General features: G+C 39.5%; 1 protein-coding gene across 1 annotated transcript in view; it reads left to right on the forward strand.

Moving 5' to 3' along the window:
* unc5a (unc-5 netrin receptor A) overlaps positions 1–26,815 on the forward strand; it is a 294,221-nt gene that overhangs the window by 19,074 nt on the left and 248,332 nt on the right. Inside the window, exon 2 of the mRNA XM_060837501.1 lies at positions 7,295–7,516. Within this exon, the coding sequence (XP_060693484.1) occupies positions 7,295–7,516 (222 nt within the window). The remainder of the gene's footprint in view (positions 1–7,294; positions 7,517–26,815) is intronic.

Below are 26,815 nucleotides of genomic sequence, written 5' to 3' on the forward strand. Positions count from 1 at the left end.
ACAAAGATATTAAGGACAAAAGGGTAACCAGGGAGAGAATAGGGCTCCTCAAAGATCAGCAAGGCAGCCTTTGTGGGGAGTCTCAGGAGATGGAGGAGTTACGAAACGAGTATATTTGCATCAGTGTTTACTGTGGAAAAGGACATGGAAGATATAGAATGTAGAGAATTAGATGGTGACATATTACAAGGGATGAAGTGCTGGGTATCTTGAAATGCATAAAGGTGGATAAATCCTCATGACCTGATCAAGTGTACCCTAGAACTCTGTGGGAAGCTAGAGAAGTGATTGCAGGGCCTCACTGAAATATGTGTATCATCAATTGTCACAGTTGAGGTGCCGGAAGACTGGAGGTTGGCTAACCTGGTGCCACTATTTAAGAAGGACAAGACAGGGAACTATAGACCAGTGAGCCTGACGTTGGTGGTGGGCAAGCTGTTGGAGGAAATCCCAAGGGACAGGATGTACATGTATTTGGAATAGTCAACATGGCTTTGTGCATGGGAAATCATGTCTCACAAACTTGATTGAGTTTTGTGAAGAAGTAACAAAGAGGATTGATGAGAGCAAAGCAGTAGATGTGGCCAATATGGGCTTCAGTAAGGCATTTGACATGGGAGACTGTTTAGCAAGGTTAGATCTCACGGAATACAAGGAGATCTAACTATTTGGATACAGAACTGGCTCAAAGGTAGAAGACAGAGGGTGGTGATGGAGGGTTGTTTTTCATACTGGAGGCCTGTGCCACAAGGATCAGTGCTGGGTCCACTACTTTTAGTCATTTATGCTCACATCCAAATCATTTATAAAAGAGATATAGTTAGTAAGTTTGCAGATGACATGAAAATTGGAGATGTTGTGGACAGCGAAGAAGGTTACCACAGATTACAACGGGATCTTGATCAGATGGGCCAATGGGCTGAGAAGTGGCAGATGGAGTTTAATTCAGATAAATGCAAGGTACTGCATTTTGGGAAAGCAAATCTTAGCAGGACTTTTCCACTTAATGGTAAGGTCCTGGAGTGTTGCTGAACAAAGAGAGCCTGGAGTGCAGGTTCATAGCTCCTTAAAAGTGGAGTCACAGATAGATAGGATAGTGAAAAAAGTGATTGGTGTGCTTTCCTTTATTGGTCAGAGTTGGGAGGTCATGTTGCGGCTGTACGGGACATTGGTTAGGCCACTGTTGGAATATCGTGTGCAAATCTAGTCTCCTTCCTATCAGCTAGATATTGTGAAACTTGAAAGGGTTCTGAAAAGATTGCAAGGATGTTGCCAGGTTTGGAGGATTTGAGCTATAGGGAGAGGTTGAATAGGCTCAGACTGTTTACCATAGAGCATTGGAGGCTGAGGGGTGACCCTATAGAAGCTTACAAAATTATGAGGGGCATGGATAGGATAAATAGACAATGTCTTTTTCCTGGGTGGGGGAGTCCAGACTAGAGGGAAATAGATTTAGGGTGAGGGGGGAAAGATATAAAAGAGACCTGGAGGGGATCGTTTTCATGCAGAGGGTGGTACGTGTATAGAATGAGCAGCCAGAGGAAGTGGAGGAGGCGAGTACAATTGCAACATTTAAAAGTTATCTGGATGGGTATATGAATAGGAAGGGTTTGGAAGGATATGGGACGGGTGCTGGCAGGTGAGACTAGATTGGGTTGGGATATCTGGTTGGCGTAGATGAGTTGGGCTGAAGGGTCTGTTTCCGTGGTGTACATCTCTATGACTCCATGACTCTAAGTGGGCAAGAAAGCAATAAGACAGGTGCACTGTGACACTAATCTTCTGCAAGATTTGGAATGTTTTGCTCACTCTTCTGCAGTCTTAAGAATGAGAGGTTGACACTTAGTGACCTTGCTAATGATTAGATTAGATTAGATTAGACTTACAGTGTGGAAACAGGCCCTTCGGCCCAACAAGTCCACACCGACCCGCCGAAGCGCAACCCACCCATACCCCTACATATACCCCTTACCTAACACTACGGGCAATTTAGCATGGCCAATTCACCTGACCCGCACATCTTTGGACTGTGGGAGGAAACCGGAGCACCCGGAGGAAACCCACGCAGACACGGGGAGAACGTGCAAACTCCACACAGTCAGTCACCTGAGTCGGGAATTGAACCCGGGTCTACAGGTGCTGTGAGGCAGCAGTGCTAACCACTGTGCCACCGTGCCGCCCATGAGTGATGTTTTAAACTGCCTTGGTGGCAGGTGTCTGTGCATCCTGCGTTTGTTGTCATCCATAGAGCATTGAGGCCTGAATGAGTGAAGTTTTGAATTCCTTTCTCTGGTTTAGTGCAATAGTCATCTCCCTCTGGCCTGGATAGTAATAATCTACACGATAATGACAAAGACATGCAGATGAGGTATAATAGTGTGCCATGAAATACTAATGATTGATTATTCTCCTTGTGGCTTGTGCACAAATCTACTGAAGTGTTACCCAAACGTTCACTTTTTCAAGGCTGTGTATATCAGTTTACACATGTATTAAGCCAATTACTTCAGCAATGAGAATTCAAATAAGCAAGCACACGAACACTAGCACAATTCCATTTACATCATACAGCAAGCACATTTTTTTGACAAGGCTAATGATGATGAAAATAACTCTAATAATATCTGAAGCCCAGTTTGTCCAATGCAACAGTTTTCAGGGCTGTCATTCATCAGTTCACTGTAAGCCACTGTGATTATCTCTTGTGAATTTTGTTTTGCACATATTAAATATTCTTGATTTAGTAGCAAAAGTTTAATTAAAACTTTAAATCAGCACATTCTTATTTCATGTGCAGTAAAAATATTATACTCAGAAGAACATAAAAAGTGTTATGTTCTGTGAAACACACCTAATTTATTTTCCATGCTGGTGCATGCCAAATATAATCACACTGACTTTGTGTTATGACGGAAGGTGATATATATCTCCCATCAGTCTCAGAACATTTATTTTTCATTAACAGTTAAATGCATACATGAAACATATTTGAAAGGGTTCAGTGCATTCTTTCTCTGGACTTGTACTTTACATTGATGAATTGATGCAATCAAAGCGTCACAAACCGATGGTGGAAACCTGCATGCCGCTGTTTTGGCATGTTGTAATAGCCAGACAGAGCAATATAAAATCGACCAGTATGCAAAGTCATCACGAGTAGGTACATTTTTGTTCATTTTTGCTTAACATTTTAAAAAGCCAACAACAGCGCAGTACATTTGTTTTGCTTGATCATTTCTTACATAAGTTTTTACTTCCATTGTTTGTCTTGTTTACTTTTAGCTCATCATACACATGACACTCGCTCCTGCTTCCTCAAGCCATTTTCACTAATCATCTGACCACAAAAATTGCCTTTCTAACCTCTATGTTGGCTGACCCTTCAAATGGTTGCCCCTCTTTTGAAACAATCCCTGTTCCCTTTAAAACTGATCTCATGATCCCTCTCCCAAAATGTCCTTGAAATGTAGCATGCCAACTGGAAATTTCCTTTCCTCACCAATGTCCTTAAATATGTTGCTTTACAAATCTCTGTTACAGCTCTTCAATCCGCCATGCTTGAAATCCCTCCATCAGATTTTCACTCCTCTAAAAAGATTTACGAACACCATTCTTTGTAGTTGTAATGTTATGAATTAATTGTCCTTGTCCATAGCCACCTCAATGCAACATTGAAACAATTACTATTATATTGAAAAGCCTTTCCTCTGTTGTGTACTTTAATTGGAACATGCTTTCTCAGTTTCAGGTTTAGCTATCTAATTGAAATGATCTGGAGGTGCTGGTGTTGGACTGCGATGGACAAAGTTAAAAGATCACACAACAACAGATTATTGTCCAATAGGTTTATTTGGAAGTACAAGCTTTTTAAGCACTGCTGCTTCATCAGGTAGCTAGTGGGGCAGGATCATAGGACACAGAATTTATAGTAAAAGATCAAAGTGTCACACAACTGATGTGATGTATTGAACAAACCTAGATTGCTGTTAAGTCTTTAATGACTTAGAATACGGTTGCAGGTTTCAATTGATTAATATGTAAATCCCAGAACTTCTTTCAAGTCATAGACCTGAGGAAACTTAAGGTTTTATTAAAAAAGAATGACATCTCAGCTCAAACAATGCATTGAAGGTGTGAGAACAGTCTGTCTGTATCCAAACCTTGAGCCAGACTGGTTCTATTTCCAAAGTAGGAATTTATAAAATGTCACATTGACTGACTGTGCCTTTTAAAGTAAATTGTGTGCCTTTTAAAGTAAATAGAATGTATCTGCAAATGCAAATTCTCCCCATAGACCTATATTTATATTTGTGTGAGGGAGAGAGTGTGTGTGTGTATATGCTTGATTGTGTGTTTACACAAGTGTGAGATATCTCATTCGCTGCAGGCAAGGATGCCAGAGGCATGGTATATCTGTGAGACTAAGCTGTGACAGTGGATGAATGGACACCACACAACAATCACCAGACAGGGGCGTTCCTTCCCAGTGAAGGAACACTTCAGTGATCAAGGACATTCGATCTTGGATCTTCAAGTGACTGTCCTCCAAGGTGGACTTCAAGATAAGCAATAACGCGATGTTACTGTGCAGAGACTGATAGCCAAGTTCGGTACCCCTGAGGATGGCCGCAACTGGGATCTTTGTTTCATGTCACACTGCAGGTGATCTCACTACAGTATGCACTCACATACAATCGCACACATACACACACCTAATCTTACATGTGATTGCACTCGCACAGATCCTCTCATGCACACGCTATCTCTCAGACACACATGCACACACTCACATGCACAATCTCTCACAGGCAGATACTCTGTTACACCCATGCACACTTGCTATCAAGCATGCACATGCGCACACACTCCTATTCTCTCCCTCTCTCCCACACACTCACTCTCCCTCACACACATGCACACATATAAGTCTAAGGGAAGAATTTACATTTGCAGATACATTCTATTTTATTCAAAAAGTACACAATCTGTAGTCTCAGTCCATGTGACATTTTCTAAATTCCTACTTTGGAAATAGAATCAGTTTGACTCAAGATTGGGATATAGGCAGACTCTAACCTCACACCTTTAATGCATTGTCTAAGTGGAGATGCTACTTTATTTTTATATAACCTTAAGTTATCTCAGGTCTGTGACTTGAAAGAACTTCTGGGATTTACATATTAATCAAAACCTATTCTAAGTGATTAAAGACTTGACAGCAATCTAGGTTTGTTCAATACATCGTATCAGTTGTATGACACTTTGATCTCTACTACAAATTCTATGTCCTATGATCCTGCCCCAATAGCTACCTGACAAAAGCATTCTGAAAGTTTGTACACCCAAATAAACCTGTTGGACTATAACCTGGTGTAGTGTGATTTTTAACTTTATCTAATTGAAGCTAGTTTAGTGTCTAGGTCAGAAGGTCCAGGTTCAAATCCCACTTGGCCAAGAGGTGTGATGTAACGTATCCAAAAAGATTTAATAAAGTAACTATCTACAAATTACTTCTCTTGCCATTGCTGTGCTTTCACCATGGAAATCTCCTATGGACCAGTCAATATACTCTTGCTCATTTCATGCTTATTTTTGACAATATCATCCATAGACTTAGATTCAATGATGAGAAACAATTCTTGCTATCCGTGATCTCTCTGGATGTTCTGCTATTGCTATGCTGTCAGATTACTTGTCTGACATGCATTATTGAATCAGCCGTTATTTCATCCAACTAAAGTGACTATTTTGGACTTCTTGCACAACTCCATTTATTTGCCAATGACGTCAAGTCCCTGCTAGTTTATTGAATGCATTAGAAATGGACTGCATCTTCAAAACGTCAGCATGAATTTGCCCTGAACTTGAGATTCCTAGTCTATGTCTTCTCCAGCACAAAGACCCAATATTTCTACCTCCATAATGACTTCTATTTCCAGCTTAGCCCAAATGCTGCTGAGATTCTCCGCCATTCTGATGATTCAGTTGCTAAGTTAGTTATGGCTTTCACCATACAGGAAGAAAATTAGCATATTTTAATACATAAAGATGCTGTTGGAAACTTATGAACAAATATATTGATCATAGTTCAAATTATAACACATAATTGCAAATATTAGTTAAAATTATATAAATTGTATCTTTAAGTTCCTTCACTGGTTAATATTTGATATGGATTTACATTTTAAAGTATTGCTGGTCACTCACTGAAGATTGCCTTGGATGTCTAGTGCTGAAGAGAATTGCTTTCACCCTTCCAGTTCTGTTGGGTATCTTAATGAACTGGCAAAAATTGATCAGCTCTTTTATTACTTGTGCATTCTGGTACACTGGAAATTTCAAGTTAATTATTAACCAAATGATTCTTGAAAATAAATAAAGGCTTCAGTTAAAATAGAAATTTGCTTTTTGATACAGTGGAATTTACTGGCAATAAAGTGTTATCCCAGCTGTACTGAGAGATAAGAATTCAATTAAACCTCATTACCTTGAAATTAGACTGAAAAAATATGGTATAATCATACGAAATGCTTTTGCTATTTTAATAGGACTGCGCATTCATTAAAAATCAGTTTTCATATAACAACTTTCAAAGAGTACAATTTTAAAGGATTTCTGTAACAATAAATTAATCTGACTTGTTTTTTCTGTTTATCCTGAACCAAATCAAATGCATTAATATTTTGTGTAGTACAAACTTATTCATTAATTGTGTAATATACATGAATCAAATTGATCAGTCTGATTTATGTGTTGTGTGACTTTGCTTCTGTAGCAGTGTTGAAATCACTATTACATTTTAATTATTAAAATTGGTGCCTAATGAAAATGACTACTCTGTCTAAACCCCTACCATTTTTATGTAACTACTTTTATAGATCATGATATCAATGAAAAATCTCAGATAATCTCTTTTTCAAAACTTATCCTAAATGGCCATAATCCGAGAACGGGGAAAAACATTTTTGTTGAAATTGGTATTGATAAAAATGAACATTTATCTGTTAATTTGTTGCTTAAAAAGAAAGAAAAAAGTCCTGTCAGTTGATGATTTTTTTAAGGAAGAAAACCTGTCCTTATCCATTCTAGCTTTTATATCATTGCCACTCTCTCACAAATGTGAATGACTTTTAACTTTTCTCTGAAGTGGCTTTTAAAGTAACCTTCACTAGCTTCTCAGGACAAAGATGGATGAGCAATAAATATTGCCAGCAGCATCCAAAACCTAAGAATTATTTATTTTGGATGAAAAACAGAAAAAGTACATATCTTAAAACTATGCATTTTTCTTCAGATGCAGAATACACCGAAACACAGCTTGAAACTATCCCTGTGGCTTCTTCAGAATCCTTGCCTCATTTTCTGGTTGAACCAGAGGATGTGTACATTGTAAAAAACAAACCTGTCACCTTGATCTGCAAAGCAACACCAGCCACACAGATTTACTTTAAATGCAATGGTGAATGGGTGCATCAGATGAATCATGTAACAGAAGAGACCATAGATAAACTTACAGGTAGGTCTGTACTTATTTCAATAATTGTGAAAGTGCAAGTCAAGTTAGATGTGTGAGGATGGCTGAATTAACTATTGTTTTGTCTGGAAATCAAAGACCATAGGTTTAACTATTGCTTCCTTGCAGAAACCAGGTGCTTGGACGTGTATTTACATGGGTGGGTAACATGGTTACCGCTACAATGATGTGAACAATGTATTGCTGCATTCCAGATTGATATGCCTTTAGAAATCAGTGGGGTATTTGGCTTGATTGCTCAGATTGGGACATGGCTGTTTTTTGAATCTTCAATGATTAGGTGAACATGATTCCTTTCCAACTTACTGCAGTCCTCAGTAAACTTTGCTGAGGGCTGATGCAAGTGGACCAAGTTTTTGAAAGAGTATTTTAAGCTTCCTTGCATCCAGGGCCTCTCATTCATACTCAATAATGAAATGTTTGGCCTTCCTATACTCATGATCAAATATTGTCGGTATGCCACCTCAAAAGGCTGATGTGAGCAGTCACATGCTGCATGTGTCAATCACAGAAAGGCTTTGGGATGCCCATCAAAACCCATTACAAATATATGAATCAGGGCTGGACTACGTCATCTGGACCCTTGGGCTATCTCTTGTCATTTGGTAAAATCGCAGCTGAACTGATGGTGGCTTCACCTCCACTTTCCAGTCTAACCCTGATAACCATAACTTTTGATTCCTTTGTTAATCAAAAATGTATCTACCTCTGCCTTAGAAAAGATTCAATGGCCTTGCTTCCACCATTCTCTGTGCTGCTACCTCACAACTCACTGCAACAATTGTTACTGTGGGTTCCCTGCTATAACCTCCTTTATAATAGATTCCACATCTTTCCTGATGATAGATATTCATAACTGCTTTGTAGTTTTCAATATTATCTCTCTTCATTCTTGAATAGTTGAGCTACATTCACTATTTTCTAATCTGATGATATTTTTCAGAATCAAAGACATTTGGAAAGTAAAAATCAATCTTCTCCTGTCTCAGCAGTTATTTCTTTTAAGAGTCGAGAATGAAAATGGTGAGGACCTAGGGATTTTTATTTATCAGAGATCTTTCCCTGGTGTTTGTAATTGTTTTAAGTTCTTCCCTTCCACTTCCCTCCTTCCAAATATTAATTTATAATTTTTCCAGGATGCTATTTGCATTCTCCACAACGAAGACAGATGCAAAATGTCTCTTTGATTCATCCACCATTTCCTAATTATCCATTGTTACTTCTTCAGACCCTCTGTCTATAGGAAATTGAGGGTTTGGTTAAGAAAAAGGAGGAAGCATATGTCAGTTATAGACAAGATAGATCGAGTGAATCCTTAGAAGAGTATAAAGAGAGTAGGAGTATACTTAAGAGGGAAATCAGGAGGGCAAAACAGAGACATGAGATAGCTTTGGCAAATAGAATTAAGGAGAATCCAAAGGGTTTTTACAAATATATTAAGGACAAAAGGGTAACTAGGGAGAGAATAGGGCCCCTCAAAGATCAGCAACGTGGCCTATGTGTGGAGCCACAGAAAATGGGGGAGATACTAAATGAATATTTTGCATCAGTATTTACTGTAGAAAAGGATATGGGAGATATAGACTGTGGGGAAATAGATGGTGACATCTTGCAAAATGTCCAGATTACAGAGGAGGAAGTGCTGGATATCTTGACACGGTTAAAGGTGGATAAATCCCCAGGACCTGATCAGGTGTACCCAAGAACTCTGTGGGAAACTAGAGAAGTGATTGCTGGGCCTCTTGCTGAGATGTTTGTATCATCGATAGTCACAGGTGAGGTGCCGGAAGACTGGAGGTTGGCAAACGTGATGCCTCTGTTGAAGAAGGGTGATAAAGACAAGCCAGTGAACTATAGACTGGTGAGCCTGACCTTGGTGGTGGGCAAGTTGTTGGAGGGAATCCTAAGGGATAGGATGTACATGTATTTGGAACGGCAAGGACTAATTCGGGATAGTTAACATGGCTTTGTACAGGGGAAATCATGTCTCACAACTTGATTGAGTTTTTTGAAGAAGTAACAAAGAAGATTGATGAGGGCAGAGCAGAAGATGTGATCTGTATGGACTTCATTAAGGCGTTCGACAAGGTTCCCCATGGGAGACAAATAGCAAGGTTAGATCTCATGGAATACAGGGAGAACTAGCCATTTGGATACAGAACTGGCTCAAAGGTAGAAGACAGAGGGTGGTGGTGGTGGGTTGTTTTTCAGACTGGAGGTCTGTGACCAGTGGAGTGCCACAAGGATCGGTGTTGGGCCCTTTACGTTTTGTCATTTACATAAATGATTTGGATGCGAGCATAAGAGGTACAGTTAGTAAGTTTGCAAATGACACCAAAATTGGAGGTGTGGTGGACAGCAAAGCGGGTTATCACAGATTACAACAGGATCTGGACCATATGGACCAATGGGCTGAGAAGTGGCAGATGGAGTTTAATTCAGATAAATGCGAGGTGCCGCTTTTTGGGAAAGCAAATCTTAGCAGGACTTATACACTTAATGGTAAAGTTCTAGGGAGTGTTGCTGAACAAAGAGACCTTGGAATGCAGGTTCATAGCTCCTTGAAAATAGAGTCGCAGGTAGATAGGATAGTGAAGCAGGCGTTTGGTATGCTTTGCTTTATTGGTCAGAGTATTGAGTACAGGAGTTGGGAGATCATGTTGCAGCTGCACAGGACATTGGTTAGGCCACTGTTGGAATATTGCATGAAATTCTGGTCTCCTTCCTATAGGAAAGATGTTATGAAACTTGAAAGGGTTCAGAAAAGATTTACAAGGATGTTGCCAGAGTTGGAGGATCTGCGCTACAGGGAGAGGCTGAACAGGCTGTGGTTCTTTTCCCTGGAGCGTCGGATGCTGAGAGGTGACCTTATAGAGTTTTACAAAATTATAAGCGGCATGGAAAAGATAAATAGACAAAGTCTTTTCCCTGAGATTGGAGAGTCCAGAACTAGAGGGCATAGGTTTAGGGTGAGAGAGGAAAGATATAAAAGAGACTAAGGGGCAACTTTTTCACATAGAGGGTGGTACGTATATGGAATGAGCTGCCAGAGGATGTGGTGGAGGCTGATACAATTGCAACATTTAAGAGGCATTTGAATGGGTATATGAATAGGAAGGTTTTGGAGGGATATGGGCAGGGTGTTGGCAGGTGGGACTAGATTGGATTGAGATATCTAGTCGGCATGGACGGTTGGACCGAAGGGTCTGTTTCTATGCTGTACATCTCTATGACACTATGACCAATTTGCTTCTTTAAAAAATGTGTAGAAATCTTTACTATCTGCATTTTTATTTCTCGTTGGCTTTCTCCCACTTTCTAATTTCACCTTCCTTAGGGTCATTCCTTTTCTTATATATTCTCTCCAATCTTCTAATCAGCCTCTACTTTTCATAGAATTGGATATTTTTGTCTCTCAAGCTTCTTCACTTTGTATTCCTCAAAAAATACGAAAACCTGCATCCTTCCTCTTTTTTTTAGATTAGATTACTTAGTGTGGAAACAGGCCCTTTGGCCCAATAAGTTCACACCGACCCACAACCCACCCAGACCCATTCCCCTACACCTAACACTACGGGCAGTTTAGCATGGCCAATTCACCTAACCTGCACATTTTTGGACTGTGGGAGGAAACCAGAGTACCCGGAGGAAACCCATGCAGACACGGGGAGAATGTGCAAACTCCACACAGTCAGTCACCTGAGGCAGGAATCGAACCCGGATCTCTAGCACTGTGAGGCAACAGTGCTAACCACTGTGCCACCCACTTTTTCACTATGTATCTTCACTGAGTAACAAAACACCTCCTTAAATGTCTACCACTGCATCTCTACTGATAAGACCATTAGACATAAGGGCAGAAATTAGGCCATTCAGCCCATCAAGTTTGCTCCGCCATTCAATCGTTGCATTCCATACATAGCCTTTGATCCTCAAGAACCTACCTATCTCCATCTTAGATATACTCAATGACCTGGCGTCCACAGCCTTCCGTGGCAATGTATTCCATAGATTTGGCACTCTCTGACTGAAGAAGTTTTTTCCTTATTTCCATTCTAAAAGGTCTTCCCTTTAATATAAGGCACTTCCTCTGGTCCTAGTCTCTTCTACCAATGGAAACATCTTCCCAATGTCCACTTTGTCCAGGCCATTCAGTATTCTATATGTTTCAATTAGATCACCCCTCATCCTTCTAAACTCCATCGAGTATAGACCCAGAGTCCTCAACATTCCTTATGTTAGGTTTTTCATTCTGGGACCATTCTTGTGCACTTCCTCTCACCATGCTCCAGGGCTAGTACATCCTGCCTGAGTTGTGGGCCCAAAACTGTGCACAACACTCCAAATGTGGTCTAACCAGAGACTTACAGAGCCTTTGAAGTATATTCTTGGTTTTATATTCTAGTCCTCTCAAAATAAACGTTGTCATTATATTTGCCTTCCTAACTACTGACTCAGCCTGCAAGTTTATCTTGAAGGAATCCTGAATGAGAAGTCCTAAGTCACTTTGTATTCCAGACTTCTGAACTTTCTCCACATTAAGAAAATAATCCATGTCTCTATTCTTCCTACCAAAATGCATGACCTCAAACTTTCCCACTTTGCACTCCACCTGCCACTTCTTTGCCCACTCTCCTAACCTATCCAAATCCTTCTGCAGCCTCCCCACCTCCTCATTGCTACTTGTACCTCTACCTATCTTTGTAACATCTAAAAACTTAGCCAGAATGTCCTCAGTTCCTTCATCAAGATTGTTAATGTATGAAGTGGAAAGTTGTGGTCCCAACACTGAGCGTTATGAAACACCTCTTGTCACCGGCTGCCATCCTGAGGAGGACCCTTTTATCCATACTCTCTGCTTCCTGCCAGACAGCCAAACTTCTATCCATGCTAGCACCTTGCCTCTAACCCTATAGGCCCTTGTCTTATTCAGTTGCCTCTTATGCAGCACTTTGTCAAGGACCTTCTTGAACTCAAGTAGATAACATCCATTGGGTCTCCTTAATCTAACCTGCTTGTTACTTTCTCAAAGAATTCTAGCAGATTTGTCAGGCATGACCACCCCTTGATGAAACCATGCTGACTTTGTATTATTTTATCATACACTTCAGAAATCTCAACCTTCATGATGGATTCCAGGATCTTACCCATGACTGAGGTTAAGCTAATCAGTCCGTAATTTTCCTTCTTTTGCATCACTCCCTTTTTAAACAGGATTATCACGTTAGCAATTTTCCAGTCCTCTGAGACTCTCCCTGAATCTAGTGATTCTGGAAACATCTCCACTTACACCTTTACAATCTCTTAGGCTATCTCCCTTAGAATTCTGGGGTGTAGTTCATCTGGTCCAGGTGATTTATCCACCTTCAAGTCACTCATTTTTTTCTAACGCCTTCTCCTTAGTGATGGCCACCATACTCAGCTCTGCCCCTCAGTCTCTTGAATTTTTGGGATATTACTCATGTTTTCCCGTGTGAAGTCTGATGGGAAGTAATTATTCAGTTCCTCAGCCTTTTGTTCCCCACTATTATCTCTCCAGCATCATTTTCCAGCAGAGCAATGTCCACTTTTGCCTCTTTTGCCCTTCTTATATCTAAAGAAAATCTTTACAGTCTTCCTGTATATTACTGACTAGCTTACCCTCATTTAATCTTCTCCCTCCTTTTTTTTGTTGACTTCTGTTGGTCTTTGTAAGCTTCCCAATCCTTTAGTTTCCCACTGCCCTTAGCCACATTATATGCTTTCTCTTTTGCTTTTGTGCTATCCTTAACTTCACTAATCAGCCATGGTTGCCTAATCTTCCCCGAACCACGCTTCTTTTTCCTCAGAATGAATTTCTGCTGTGTCTCCAGAATTACTCCCAGAAACTCCTGCCATTGCTGTTCCACTGTCTTTCCAGCGAGACTTCTCTCCCCTGATGAAGGGCTTTTGTAGAAACATTGATTTTCCTGCTCCTTGGATGCTGCCTGACCTGCTGTGCTTTTCCAGCACTACTCTAATTTTGGCCCCAGGTTCCTCTCCCAGTTAATTCTACCCATCACCTGCCTCATGCCTCTGTAGTTGCCTTGATTCAGCTGTAATATGATTCAACCTCTGATTGTATCTTCTCCCTCTCAAATTACGCAGTAAATTCAATCATAATATGATCACTGCCTCCACAGGGTTCCTTCACCTTAAGCTCCCTTATCAAGTCTGCCTCATTGCACAACACTAAATCCTGTATTGCCTGTTCCCTAGTCAGCTCCAACACAAGTTGCTCCAAAAAGCCATCTCCGTCATTTCAATCCACCAGTAACTGATTTTTACAGTCCATCTACATGTTGAAATTCCCCATGATCACTGTAAGTTTGCTTACTTACACATCTTTTTTTATCTCTTGGTGTATCTTGCACCCCAGCTCCTGACTACTGCTTGGAGGCCTATACATAACTCCAACTATGTTTGTTTTCACTTTTGCGGTTCCTCAATTCTACCCACACAAATTCTACATCATCTGAGCCTACTTCGTTTCTTATTATTGATTTAGTTTCATTTACTAATAAAGTAACCCCACCCCCTCTGCCCACCTGCCTTGACAGGACGTATATCCTTGAATATTCAGTTCCCGATCCTGATCCCCATGCAGCCGCGTCTCCATGTTGCCTACCACATCTTACCTACCAATTTCAATCTGTGCCATAAACTTATTCCGTATACTGTGTGCATTCAAATGTAACACTTTCAGTCCTATGTTAAATGCCTCTCTTCTCATTGTCATTTTGTTTGTCCAATGTGCTTGAAGGAGAAAGTGAGGACTGCAGATGCTGGGGATCAGAGCTGAAAATGTGTTGCTGGAAAAGCGCAGCAGGTTAGGCAGCATCCAAGGAGCAGGAGATTCGACATTTCAGGCATGAGCCTTTCTTCAGGAAGAAGGGCTCATGCCTGAAACATAGACTCTCCTGCTCCTTGGATGCTGCCTGACCTGCTGTGCTTTTCCAGCAACACATTTTCAGCAATGTGCTTGAAATTTGATTGCTAATCTTTTCCATACACTGTGTCTGTACTGGAAATTTTTAATAACCTCTCCTGAGTTCTGTACTCTTACCTCCTCCTTTAATTTGGGTTTTCTAACTCCTCCTGTGACTGACAATACAACAACAATTGGACAAATCAAACAGAGGACAGCCAGAGAATTTCTAGAAGCTTGGCGCTCACCCATGGACATCATCAATAAACACAGGTCGAGACCCAATATACTGACTGCTGCAACGAACAACTAAAAGTAGCGAGATCAAAACCAAATTTATTCCAACAGACACAGTCCAGCAGCACTTCATAGGAGGCTTCACAGCATTGAGGATGTCACCTAGAAAGGGGATGAAACATCTGCAAATCAAATTCCCAGCTCAGTGAACATACCCACAAAAACTGCAACTGGTACCCAAACCACAGAGCTTTGCACAAACCTTGAATTATCATTTACCTCATTATTACTTGCACATATTCCTGAGGGGTTTAAACTAAATAGAGTGAGGGTTTGGGAGAGAGGGAATGTAGACTTAAAAATCAAAAGTATATATCAGCATTTTGAAAATGATACCAAGAGTGGGACAGAAAGGATAGTGTGCAAACATAGAAAAATAGCAGTAAATAGAATCAAGCAAAGAAAGAAAAGGTTAAAAAGGAATAATTAATGGCTGTTTACCTGAATGTTTGCTGCATTCAGAACTAAGTAAATGAATTGATAGCATAAATAGAGGTTAATGGGTATGAACTTGAAACCATGCCTCCAAAATGGCTATAAGAAGATCACAGTTGAGAGCTATATATTCAGAACTATGTGATTTTCAAAAGGCAGGTAGAAAATAAAGTATGGTGATGTAGCTTTGTTAGTACAGGATGGTATAAGTATGAGAGCAAGATAGAATTTTAGATTAGGCGATATAGAATCCAAATGATTTGGGGTAAGCGATAACAAGAGGAGGAAGACTTGGGCAAACTGCGGTTAGCATTGCTGCCTCACAGAGCCACGGGACCCAGGTTCAATTTCAGCCTTGGGCAACTGTCTGTGTGATGTCAGAATGTTTCCTGTGGCAGCATGGGTTTCCTCTGGGTGCTTTGGTTTCTTTTTGCAATCCAAAGATGTGTAGATTAAGTGGATTGGCCTTGCTAAAATTGTCCATAGTATTCGTGGATGGGTCAGCTAGGTGGATTAGCTATGGTAGATATGGGGTGATAAGGACATGGTGGGGGGGGCTGGGTCTTGGTGGGATGCTCTTTGGAGTGTCAGCATGGACTCTGGCCAAATGGCCTCTTTCTGCACTGTAGGGATTCTGAGAGTCTGTTACAACTAGTCTATAGACCATCTAACAGTAGCTATACAGTGGGACAGAGAATAAATGGAGATAAATGAGATTTATTGTGTAACGTTTTGTCAACATGAATTGACTATAACATGATTGACGAATAGTAGACACTGTATCGCACAAACTTTCTATCACACAAGTATAGTGATTTTCTATAGCCATCTTCTACAGTTTAATATAGTGCAAAGTTACACAGGAATGCAACCATTGCATTACACCAGAAATACCTGTGCAGGGAATTTAGACAAGGCAGTATATCAATCCTCTGAATTTGATCTTCATGTCAAATGAGAAAGTCAGATTGGCAGAGAATTTGCAATGTCTTTAGGACAGATTCGTAAAATAAAATGTTTATAGATCCAACGAGTACTGTGACTATTTTGAATGTGTTGATGTGCAGTGAGACGAGCTTAATAAATGATCTGAGTAAAAGATCCCTTATTAATCATGGCATTGTAAATTTTAGGATTCAGTTTGAGAGGGGCAAATTTGGGTCATAAATAACTGTGCTAAACTTAAATAAGGGTAATTACAAATGAATGAAGGCAGAGCTAGTTGAAGTGGACTGGGAAAGGAGTTTAGCAGAAAACAAAGAATAGTTGCAGATATTTAAGACAACAGTTCATGACTCACATAAAAGATGTACCTCAGTGAGAAAGAAGGATTGTAAGAAAGGGATAAAACAACATAGAAAGTTAGGGATAGCATCAAAATGTACAGAAGGGCAAAGGTTTGTCATAAACAAAGAGGATTGGGAAAGTCCTAAAAACCAACAAGTTTACCAATAAAATTGGGGAGATAATCGACTTTGAAGGTAAACCTGAAATAAACTTGCAAGATGGACAGCAAGAGCTTTAAAGACATAAAAAAGAAATGACCCATAAAAATAAACATGGTCCCTGAGAGATTGAGGCTAGAGAAATAATAGCATGGAACCAGAAAGTGACAGAAGAATTTAATTAATAGTTTGCATCAGTTTTCATGGTAGAAGACACTAATAGCATTCCAAAATTACTGAATAATCAATTGACAACAAAATGGAGTGGGAATAAAGATAATAACTTACACTAGTGAAAGAAAAGAACTAGGTAAACTATTGGACTAAAGGCCCCTGTACCTGATGGGATGCATCCAGGAATATTAAAAGTAGTAGCTCCAGAGATAGTGGTTGTACTGTAGTAATATTCCACAAATCCTTAAATTTTGAAAAAGTGCTGCTGGATTGAAAGAACTGCTAACGTTAACACCTTTACTCCAAAAAAAACAAGTAACATAGGCCAGTTAGCTTAACATCTGTTATTGGAAAATGTTGGAGTCTAATATAAAATATGTAATAGAGCATTTGATCAAGCAGATTCAGCATGGCTTCAATCTGGGAAAATCATGCAGACAGATATATTAAAATTATTTGAGGTTGTAGCAACCAGAATAGATAAAGAGGAAGCACTAGATGTCAATGTATTTGGATTTCTAAAAGGCATTTCATAAGGTATTGCACATAAGGTTTTTTAATAAGGTAAGAGTCCATGGTTTTGAAAATACAATTGTAACAGTGTGGGTCTAGTACCCACACAAGCCATTGTCACCAGAAAGGTCCTGCATTCTCAACCCTTTCCCTGGCCTGAGGCTTGTTGAGTCTCAGGTTAAACCACCACCAGACATCTCTCTCCAAGCGGAGAGCAGCCCTATGGACCTCTGTGACAATGGTGACTCTTCCTTTCCTTTATTTCATGCAACAGAGTTAAAAACAAAGTAAGCCTTATGTGGATTTACCATTGCTTTTTGTGTGAATATCTGCAATATATTTTGGTGTAACAAATATAGTTTGACCTTTTTACATAAAGGTTCTGTGAAGAAAGAGGATTTTTATGTGAAAAGAAATCATGCAAATCTTGAGGCTTTGCTTGTAGAGAGTTAGAAAATACAGTTCTGTAATGTGGGGTTGCTAAAATCGAGTAATAACTTCTCTTTCAATTCCCAGAAGAAACATTCTTCCTTCTACTGAGTTTTCTACCTCTTTTTCTTGCACCTTGATAATCCTTACTCTTGACTTCAGGTTCTTTCTCTGTGACTTGCTGTAATTCATTGATCAATCACATCTGATAATGATTTGTCTATATTATGACTGCCCATATTTTATTCATCAGGAAGGGCTTATACCTGAAACGTTGATTCTCCTGCTCCTTAGATGCTGTTTGACCCATTGTGCTTTTCCAGCACCATACTCTCAACTCTGATCTTCAGCATCTGCAGTTCTCACATTTTTGTGGCCATAATTCTTCTCTTAATTATACAGCATGAGTTCTTAAGCTGTCTATGTGAATATTTTAGTAAAATATTTTCTTATGCAGTACACATTGGATTTATCAATTGGCTGATCGTTCCTTGATTTATTTTTGATTCTCTACTTTGGATCTCACGAACTGCAATTTGTTTTGAGCTCTGTCCTACTATTGCAAATTATTTTTTTTCTCTTACTGTCACATACTTTGAGCTCCCATTTGTCACTTGAGGTGCCCTTTTTCCATAGCTTGCCCGTTCAGTAATCCCTGTATCACTTGAACTGACCATCTAAAGATGACCAAGAAAGGGAGTAAAATGTTTATTTTGAAGATGCTATTTCATTAGCTTACTGATTGATATGTCTGCTTTTTCTTGGATCAGCCCTGTGTTCATGATAAATATGCCACTAGATTCTACATGACAATGAGATCAGATTAGAGTGGTGCTGGAAAAGCACAGTGGGTCAGGCAGCATCCAAGGAGTAGGAAAATTGACGTTTCGGGCAAAAGCCCTTCATCAGGAATAGAGGCAGGGAGCGTCCAGTGTGGAGAGATAAGTGGAGGGGGGGGGGGGTGGTTGGTGTGGAGCTGGAGGTAGCAAATAGTTCAATAGCCAAATGGGGGTGGGGATGGAGGTAATAGGTCAAAGAGCAGGGTGAGGGATGGTCGCAAAGAGCACAATAAGTGAATGGAGATGGGGATGGAGATGATAGGTCAGAGGGGAGGGTGGAGTGGATAGGTGGGAAGGGAAATTGGCAGGTAGGACAGGTCATGAGGACAGTGCTGAGTTGGAAGGTTGGAACTGGAGTAAGGTGGGGGGAGGGAAAATGAGGAAACTGGTGAAGTCCATATTGATGCCCTGGGGTTGAAGTGTTCCGAGGCGGAAGATGAGGCGTTCTTGATCCAGGCATTGAACCCAAGTTAGACTCAATGGTGATTTTCTCTATTGACTAGTAGTTATCACTCTTAGAGTAAAGAGCTGACCATCATACACGCTATCAATATGCTGTCAGCAGCTGAACGTCCATTTAAAATAAACTTCAAGTCTCCCACTGCCCGTTAACAGCCAATCATTTTTACTGATTGATATACTTACCAGCTGCATTGCTGTTTCGTTAATATTAACCTGTATTTTAATATTTAAACAGCACTGGGCAATTGGTGATTGTAGAATGTTTAGAAGCACATAAACAGGGTCACTGTGTGAAACAGATTGGTGATACACTGGGGCTTAAATTGTTGGTGCACATTGCACCCCTGTAAGAGCCTTTCTGTTGTCCTCATTATCTGCCATGTTTTCAGTAAATCTTTTATAACAAGTTGCAGTTTCTCCATCAATATTTCATGCTTTTGGAGTCGGTTTTCAACTATTCAGAGAAATTGACAATCCAGATTCCAGTAAGAGAATGGATGATATGTCTCAGAGGCAAAAATAAAATGGTAAAGTTTAATAACTTTTTGGAAATAATACATAAAATGTCATATATGTATTTTGAGGAATTGTGTCAAACTTGACATTGAAAAGTGGGACAGCAAAGGCAGAAAAAGCAGAGAGACCGAGCGAAGTATTTTATATTTTACTTTAGTTAAAATGTTTTAAAGCCTTCATTTTTATAAAATCATATCATACCAGAACCATTCTTGACCTGTTGAATATCATAGTTTGCTTCAATTTCCCTCATGAACCTGCATAAATTCAAAAACTAGAAGATGTGAATAACTAGAATAATTGAATTACTTTGCACGATTTCAGGTAATGGAGAGAAAGACATAACACATGTGAAGTGCTTGAAATTATTGCTAACTTACTGAAATATTTTATATAATAGTTAAATCTTATTCATTACGTACTTGATATAATTACTAATTGGCAGGAAAAGAATAATTGTGTTTTAACAGAGAAATTCACTCTATTAGATTATCTGGATATTAAACGCATGAAATAGAATGAGATGCTGAGCTTCCATGGATGGGCACGTTATGGTTTGCATAATATTTTCTGTAGTTGTTAGAAGTCCAGAGTGTTTCATTAAAAATATAAATGAACATTATAGGTGAGCCCAGTGTGTACTTCACAGTAATAATAAACTAATTTGTTCTTGGTTTTCCATTATCTATCATGCTGGAAGAGCAAAAATTGATACATGATCAACCTGTGTGATGGATTTTGGAGAATCATAGAATGGTTACAACACAGGAGACCATTTCTCTTGAGGATGTGCTAATTCTTTGCAATGGGAGAAAGTGATGACTGCAGATGTTTGAAATCAGAATCAGAGTGTGTGGTGCACAGCTGGTCAGAAAGCATCCAAGGAGCAAGAGAGTCGAGGTTTCGAACATAAGCTCTTCATCAGGAATCTTCATCCTGTCCAGTCACCTTCAATGTGCTGTGTACATAAACAGACAAACAGAAACCTAAACATGATATCAGCTTCACTTAGTGGTGCTTTTTTTCAATACCAGATGACTCATCCAAAGAAGAGTGTGGAGAATAAGATGGAGGAGTGTAAGCATAAGCCAGTTTTATGCTGCACTTTATCAAATACATTTTATAAGTCAATGCAGTTCGCATCAAAGGCATGACCCACATCAATCCTTTATATTGCTTCATAAACCACTTTTTAGCAAATCCATATTGGTTTAATTTAATTAATCTATATTTGTCCAAGTAATTATTAATTTGGACTGGAGTTACTGCAAAAAAAAACTGTCAACTACTGATGTTAAACTACCTGGGTTGGAGTTGTCAGGCTCACTCTTTTAGACAAGACACACATCGGAACAGGTGGAACTTGAATCCAGACCTTCTGGGTCAAAGGGAGGGACGGAATTACTGTGTCACAAAACCCCACATAAGGTTTGGATACTAGACAGGAAAGGAGAATTTACACCCATGAGTGGGTCCTGCATACCACAATAAATATATTTCCCTTTTCTCATCTGAATGTCCATGTTTCTTTTTAATCAACCTGTTCAGATGTGTTATGTCACACCACTGGAGTAGGTGGGAGATGAATCCAGGCATCATGTCCAGGCGGACACTCCCACTTCACAAGAACCCTCTTTTCCATTTTATTTACCTCTTTTAATCTGTTAATTTTAGCCAGTTACAAACATTTGACATGTCGCTTATCATATATGACATTTTTTGACGTCCTTACTCCAGTCGCACAAAAGGAAGTTTTAACCTTGGATTTAATGGTGATTTTGATCATTCGACTGATATTATTACTTAATTATCAATTTAACTATCCAGATGAGGCATCTCCCTTGTGTGACTGATTGAATCCCAAAGCAATCCTGTTCATCTGTCTGGTTGTAAGCATTTTGCAGCTCTCTCATCTCCTAAATAAAAGCTGCTTGACATCTCTTGACCAAAGGTCTCTCTTTTTTTCCCTCCTGTAAACTGAGCGACTGATGCACATTTAGTAGAATTTCCAAGTATCATGTCATTCAGTATTAATATTAAAGTAATTATTCATAATTTGAATATATCCTATCCAGTGTACTCAGCACATTGGAAAATGTCCTGGCACATTGCCAACAAAGTATGAAGCAAAGTGCCACAACCTGCTTGACTTCATTCAGCATTATGCCACCTGTGGCAGAATGACCAAGGAGGGGGTTATGACATTAAATACAATGAAAGATTTCAAATCGTGTGTGTACTTTTCTAGTCAATAAAGCATTAAGCTAAATGGACCTGACTGATCCCCTACCTGTTACTGTTTTATCCAATTGGCAATGGTTTTTCAACCCCATTATGAATATGGGGCATTCTGTAGTGAAATTGGCTTTGATTTTAACCCTCTCTTTCACATCACAAACTCTTCCGCAGAAAGACTATTGCTTGAATGAGACCAGGAAGTTAAATTGGCCCAGACGGAGATCCTGGAGAGATTTACTGTCTGATCTGCAGGCTCTTCCATCTCAAGGAAAATACCCAGTTAGGCTTTTGCAGACAGTGAAAAAAATAAGCCTATGGGTTATCAGGAAAGGAAACAATAAACAAGCACAAATAACTTATAGGTGGCATGGTGGCACAGTGGTTAACACTGCTGCCTCATAGCACCAGACACCCGGGTTCAATTCCCGTCTCAGGCGACTGTCTGTGTGGAGTTTGCATATTCTCCCTGTATCTGTGTGAGTTTTCTCCAGGTACTCTGGTTTGCTCCCACTGTCCAAAAGATGTGCAGATTAGGCGAATTTGTCATGCTAAATTGCCTGTAGTGTTAGGTGGGGGTAAATGTAGGAGAATGGATCTGAGTGGGTTGCTCTTCAGGGGGTCAGTGCTGACTTATTGGGCTGAAGGGCCTGATTCCACACTGTAAGTAATCTCTATTTTTAAATTTGTATATCAGAATAAATCTGATGGAGCCTTACTATGCAATACACCAAAATATTCCATTGTTATTTGTTACATTCTGCCAAGCTATGCTCATATTCAAAGCAACCTGCTTCATGGGACCCCTATTGACCACCTTAATTATTCACAGCCTCCATTGTTAGTGCACTATAGCAACAATCATGGTAGATGTGCTGCAGCAACTCGCCAAGCTTCATTCAACATCATCTTGCAAACTTGAAATCTCTATCATCAAGAAGGACAGACAATTGGAAACACCAATCCCTGTGATGTTTACTCCTACTCAAACCATTTTGTCTTGGAAATACAACACTGTTCTTTCACTGTGGCTGAGTCAAAAAACCCAGAAGTGCAGAACTTCCACTCCTAACCCCTCTCCTAAATGCCCAACAGTTCTAGGTGAGTATTCACATCATACAACCTGCAGTGGCTTAAGTAGGTGGCTCACCACCATCCCTTCAAGGGCAATCAGTAATAGCAACAACATTAATCTGTCCAGTTGCATCCTCATTCTATTAATGGACATCAAGAAAAAAAACATTGTTGCTGTCAGAAACTCAGGATGATGAAAATGGACCTCTTTCTCCACAGCATGATGATGGTGGATGTGAGTCAGAACAGCTAGCTGCCACAGAATGGAGGAATTTACTTACAATCTATTTCTTTTGACAAACCTAGTTAAAGAATTTCACACCTGTGCATTTCTCCTGCAGCCTCTCAAAGTACTTCCTGTCAAAATGTCACATGCTGTCTGCCCTTTTAAGAGACAAAAAAAACTCTGCCGATGCTGAATCCAAGATAGTTTGTCTGTCCTTTTAAGTTCCAAGAAAGACCAGGAGCCTAATGCATTAAATAGCAGGAGCATTATTATGGAGGTGTTCACTCTACAGGCAAACAAGGTTAGAGAAGGTTGTTTGTTCAAACAGCCAACCATGTCACTTGATCAGACTGTCAGTCCACCATTCTTTCTCAAATACATAACATGTCTCCCCCGTACATCGAGGTTCCTTCCTGCAAAATTTACGATAACACACAAGCTTAAAAAGGTGTTGCTGGAAAACCGCAGCAGGTCAGGCAGCATCAAAAGAGCAGGAGAATCGACGTTTCGGGCATAAGCCCTTCTTCAGTAAGATGCCTGAAACGCCGATTCTCCTGCTCCTTTGATGCTGCCTGGCTGCTGCGCTTTTCCAGCAGCACATTTTTAAGCTCTGATCTGCAGCATCTGCAGTCCTCACTTTCTCCTAATAACACAGACAAGTCATTAAATAAGATGTTCAAGAGAATGTCAATTTCTGTGGTTATTGGCAAGGTGTCTGTTTACTTTTCTCACTGGCTTTAACCTCTGGTGTTTCAGGAGTACTGGGAACATTATCTGTCATTGATTTTTTTTCCTTAGACTGAATGTTCAGAGGTTTGCACAATGTTGTGATATTCTCCACTAGGTTACTATCTCCCTCGGATGCCTCAGTTACTGTTCTGTCTTCCGGTATATCCAGGTCTCTATTCAGCACAATAATTGGTGGTTCTTTTCTTAATGTTGTCTTTAGCAAATTTATTCTCCTTGTCAAGAGTTGATCTATATGTTTACTCCATCCTATACTATCACTTGTCTGCATGGTGTAGGAGGCCAGTCAAATCTGTGCTACAATTATGGCTGGTATCCACTTCTCACCACTGGTGTAATTCCTCACCAACACATTGACACTTTTTTGCAAAATATGTATTTGGCCTTCTCTCATTGGAAATTATGATTATGTTGTTTCTTCTCAACAATGTCTTTTGTCATGGGTGGTTTCAGCAAATCAAATGCCTTGTGCAGCGTGTGCTTTGCCATGACCAAAAAACTGAGAACTTTGAGTCATCAAGTGGGCTGGTGTTTCAGTATATTAACAAAAGATGGTTCAGTCTTTTGGATAGTGATCTTTGTTCTGGTAAGCTTTTAATGAATATTTTATTGTCTGAATAAATCTTTCTGCCAAACTATTTGTGGCCTCATGATGAAGAGCTGACCAGGGGTGTTGAATTCCATTCTGCTTCAGACGGTTTGTAAACTGTCATGATAGAAACCGTGGAACCTTCTCATGAACTATTTTTCTAGCTCTCCCCCCAGTCTTTCAACAACTTTCTTTGAATATTTCATCATCATGATGGCAACTTCAGGCTATTTAGTATGTGCATCTGTGAAAGACATTCTCCGTAAAAAGGTCAATCTGGATTTTTTTGCTCTGGCCTTTCTGGTCCTTCGCATGCTTATAATGGTCCTAACAGAGGTATGGAGTGAACATTTGTGCAAGCTGTGTAGATCCCTGGTTTTCCTAAATTTTGGAGTAGAGAACTGGCCACCAAAAATAGCATCTGGCTGTCTACTTCATTCTAACAATGTCACCGTGAACTTTGTGTAGTTGACATAATACATTTCCTTAGCGGTGCTGCAATGATAACTTTTCTCCACCATAGGAGACATCTTGATTTGACAGACATTTGCAGCTTCTGTTTGAAACATTGCTTCATTGTTACTGTGATCCTGCCATAAAGTATAATATCTATTACCTTTGACATAGTAGATTATTTCTAGTGTACTTCTTAATTTCTCATGCCATTACCAAAGTGTACTGTACTTATTTGATGTAAAAAATGTCTGCATTAGGCAGTCCGTTGTCAACTCTTTTGGCAGAAGTAATCTAGAGAGGCCATTAGTATTCCCATGTACGTTAGATTATCAGTACTTACTTGTATAAGTGTGAGGTGACACAGCAACAATGCCTACCTTTTGCATATGGCTGCTGTTAGAGGGGGAATTTCAGTCTGAGGCCCAAACATAATTCATACACGGAAACTCACACTGTTTCAGTGATGCTCTTGTTCTGACTGGATGTATGTAGATGTTCACTTGAGAGGCAACTATAATAGAACTATTCTGCCTTCTCGGTCAGAAACAAATGAAAAGCACTTGTGTGGATGGAAGCACAAATACAAATTCAAACAGATCCAGTGATAAGATGCTGAATATAAATTACTTCTGAAATGCGTGGACAGTTCTTGATTAATTAGTCCGATCATATTTTTATTGTAACTGCACATATCTTCAACAATACTGTCAGCTATGTAACAAAACTTAAGGCAATGTGAAAAAGACTGAAAAAAAAACACTTTCAACATCCAAGTGAATAACTGTAAGTCAGCTAAACCAACCAAAATGCGCATCTGTACACCACAATACAATCAGGTGTGTTCTATTAAAAATAATTCAATTAGAATTGAATAGAGGCATTTCGTATCAAAATGAACAACTAAAAAGCTGGCCAGAACAATTAACTTCTGCTGACCACACAGTTATATTTGAAACAATGGTTAAATACTTAATACATGATATTAATGACTTTTCCATCAAATTTTCAATTCTACGCTTAAAGTATGCACTACAGTCATTCATCTCCATGCACTGTGTACATTATCAATTCTGATCTGATTGGCCCAAGAAGCTTGTTTTTGTCTCCCTAGGGTGCATTCTGTGCAATTGGCCTCTGTCGGGCAATTTCCCTAAATATTGACTTAACAAATAGACTGCACACAGGTTAAGTTGAAAATAAACATGATTTAAGGACATTCTTTACATTTCAATCTGCATAAATAATTCCCTGATTATTTAAGAACCATGCTGATTGATTCCCAATCCTAATAACATCTAGAATAAATATATAATGTGCTTTGGGGGCTTTTGTGGTGCAGTGGTAGAGCCTCTATATCTAAGCGAAGAGACCTGACTTCAAGTCCTATCTACTCCAAAGGTCTGTTGTAAAATGTCTGAACAGATTGACAAAAAAACTTACAAATTAATCTGCATCAGCAAACTTTTTACATTTTTCTATGCCAAAGAATTTTTGTGAATTGAAAAAGTAACAAAACCTTAGGTCAGAATGGAATTCAATATTAAAGAAATTAAATGTTAAAAACAGTGAACCCACATATAAATATCAGCTAACAATAACTATATATTTAAAGGCATAAATTTCATGCTTTGAATTAATTCTCTCATTTACAAGGTAGAAGACAGAGGGTGGTGGTGGAGGGTTATTTTTTAGACAGGAGGCCTGTGACCAGTGGAGTGCCACAAGGATCGGTGCTGGACCCGCTCCTTTTCATCATTTATATAAATGATTTGGATGTCAGCATAAGAGGTATAATTAGTAAGTTTACAGATGACACCAAAATTGGATGTATAGTAGACAGTGAAGGAGGTTACCTCAGTTTAATGGGATCTTGAATAGATGGGCCAAGGGCTGAGGAC

The sequence above is a fragment of the Hemiscyllium ocellatum genome, chromosome 16, assembly GCF_020745735.1.
Source record: "Hemiscyllium ocellatum isolate sHemOce1 chromosome 16, sHemOce1.pat.X.cur, whole genome shotgun sequence".
In the NCBI taxonomy this organism is placed as follows: Eukaryota; Metazoa; Chordata; class Chondrichthyes; order Orectolobiformes; family Hemiscylliidae; genus Hemiscyllium; species Hemiscyllium ocellatum.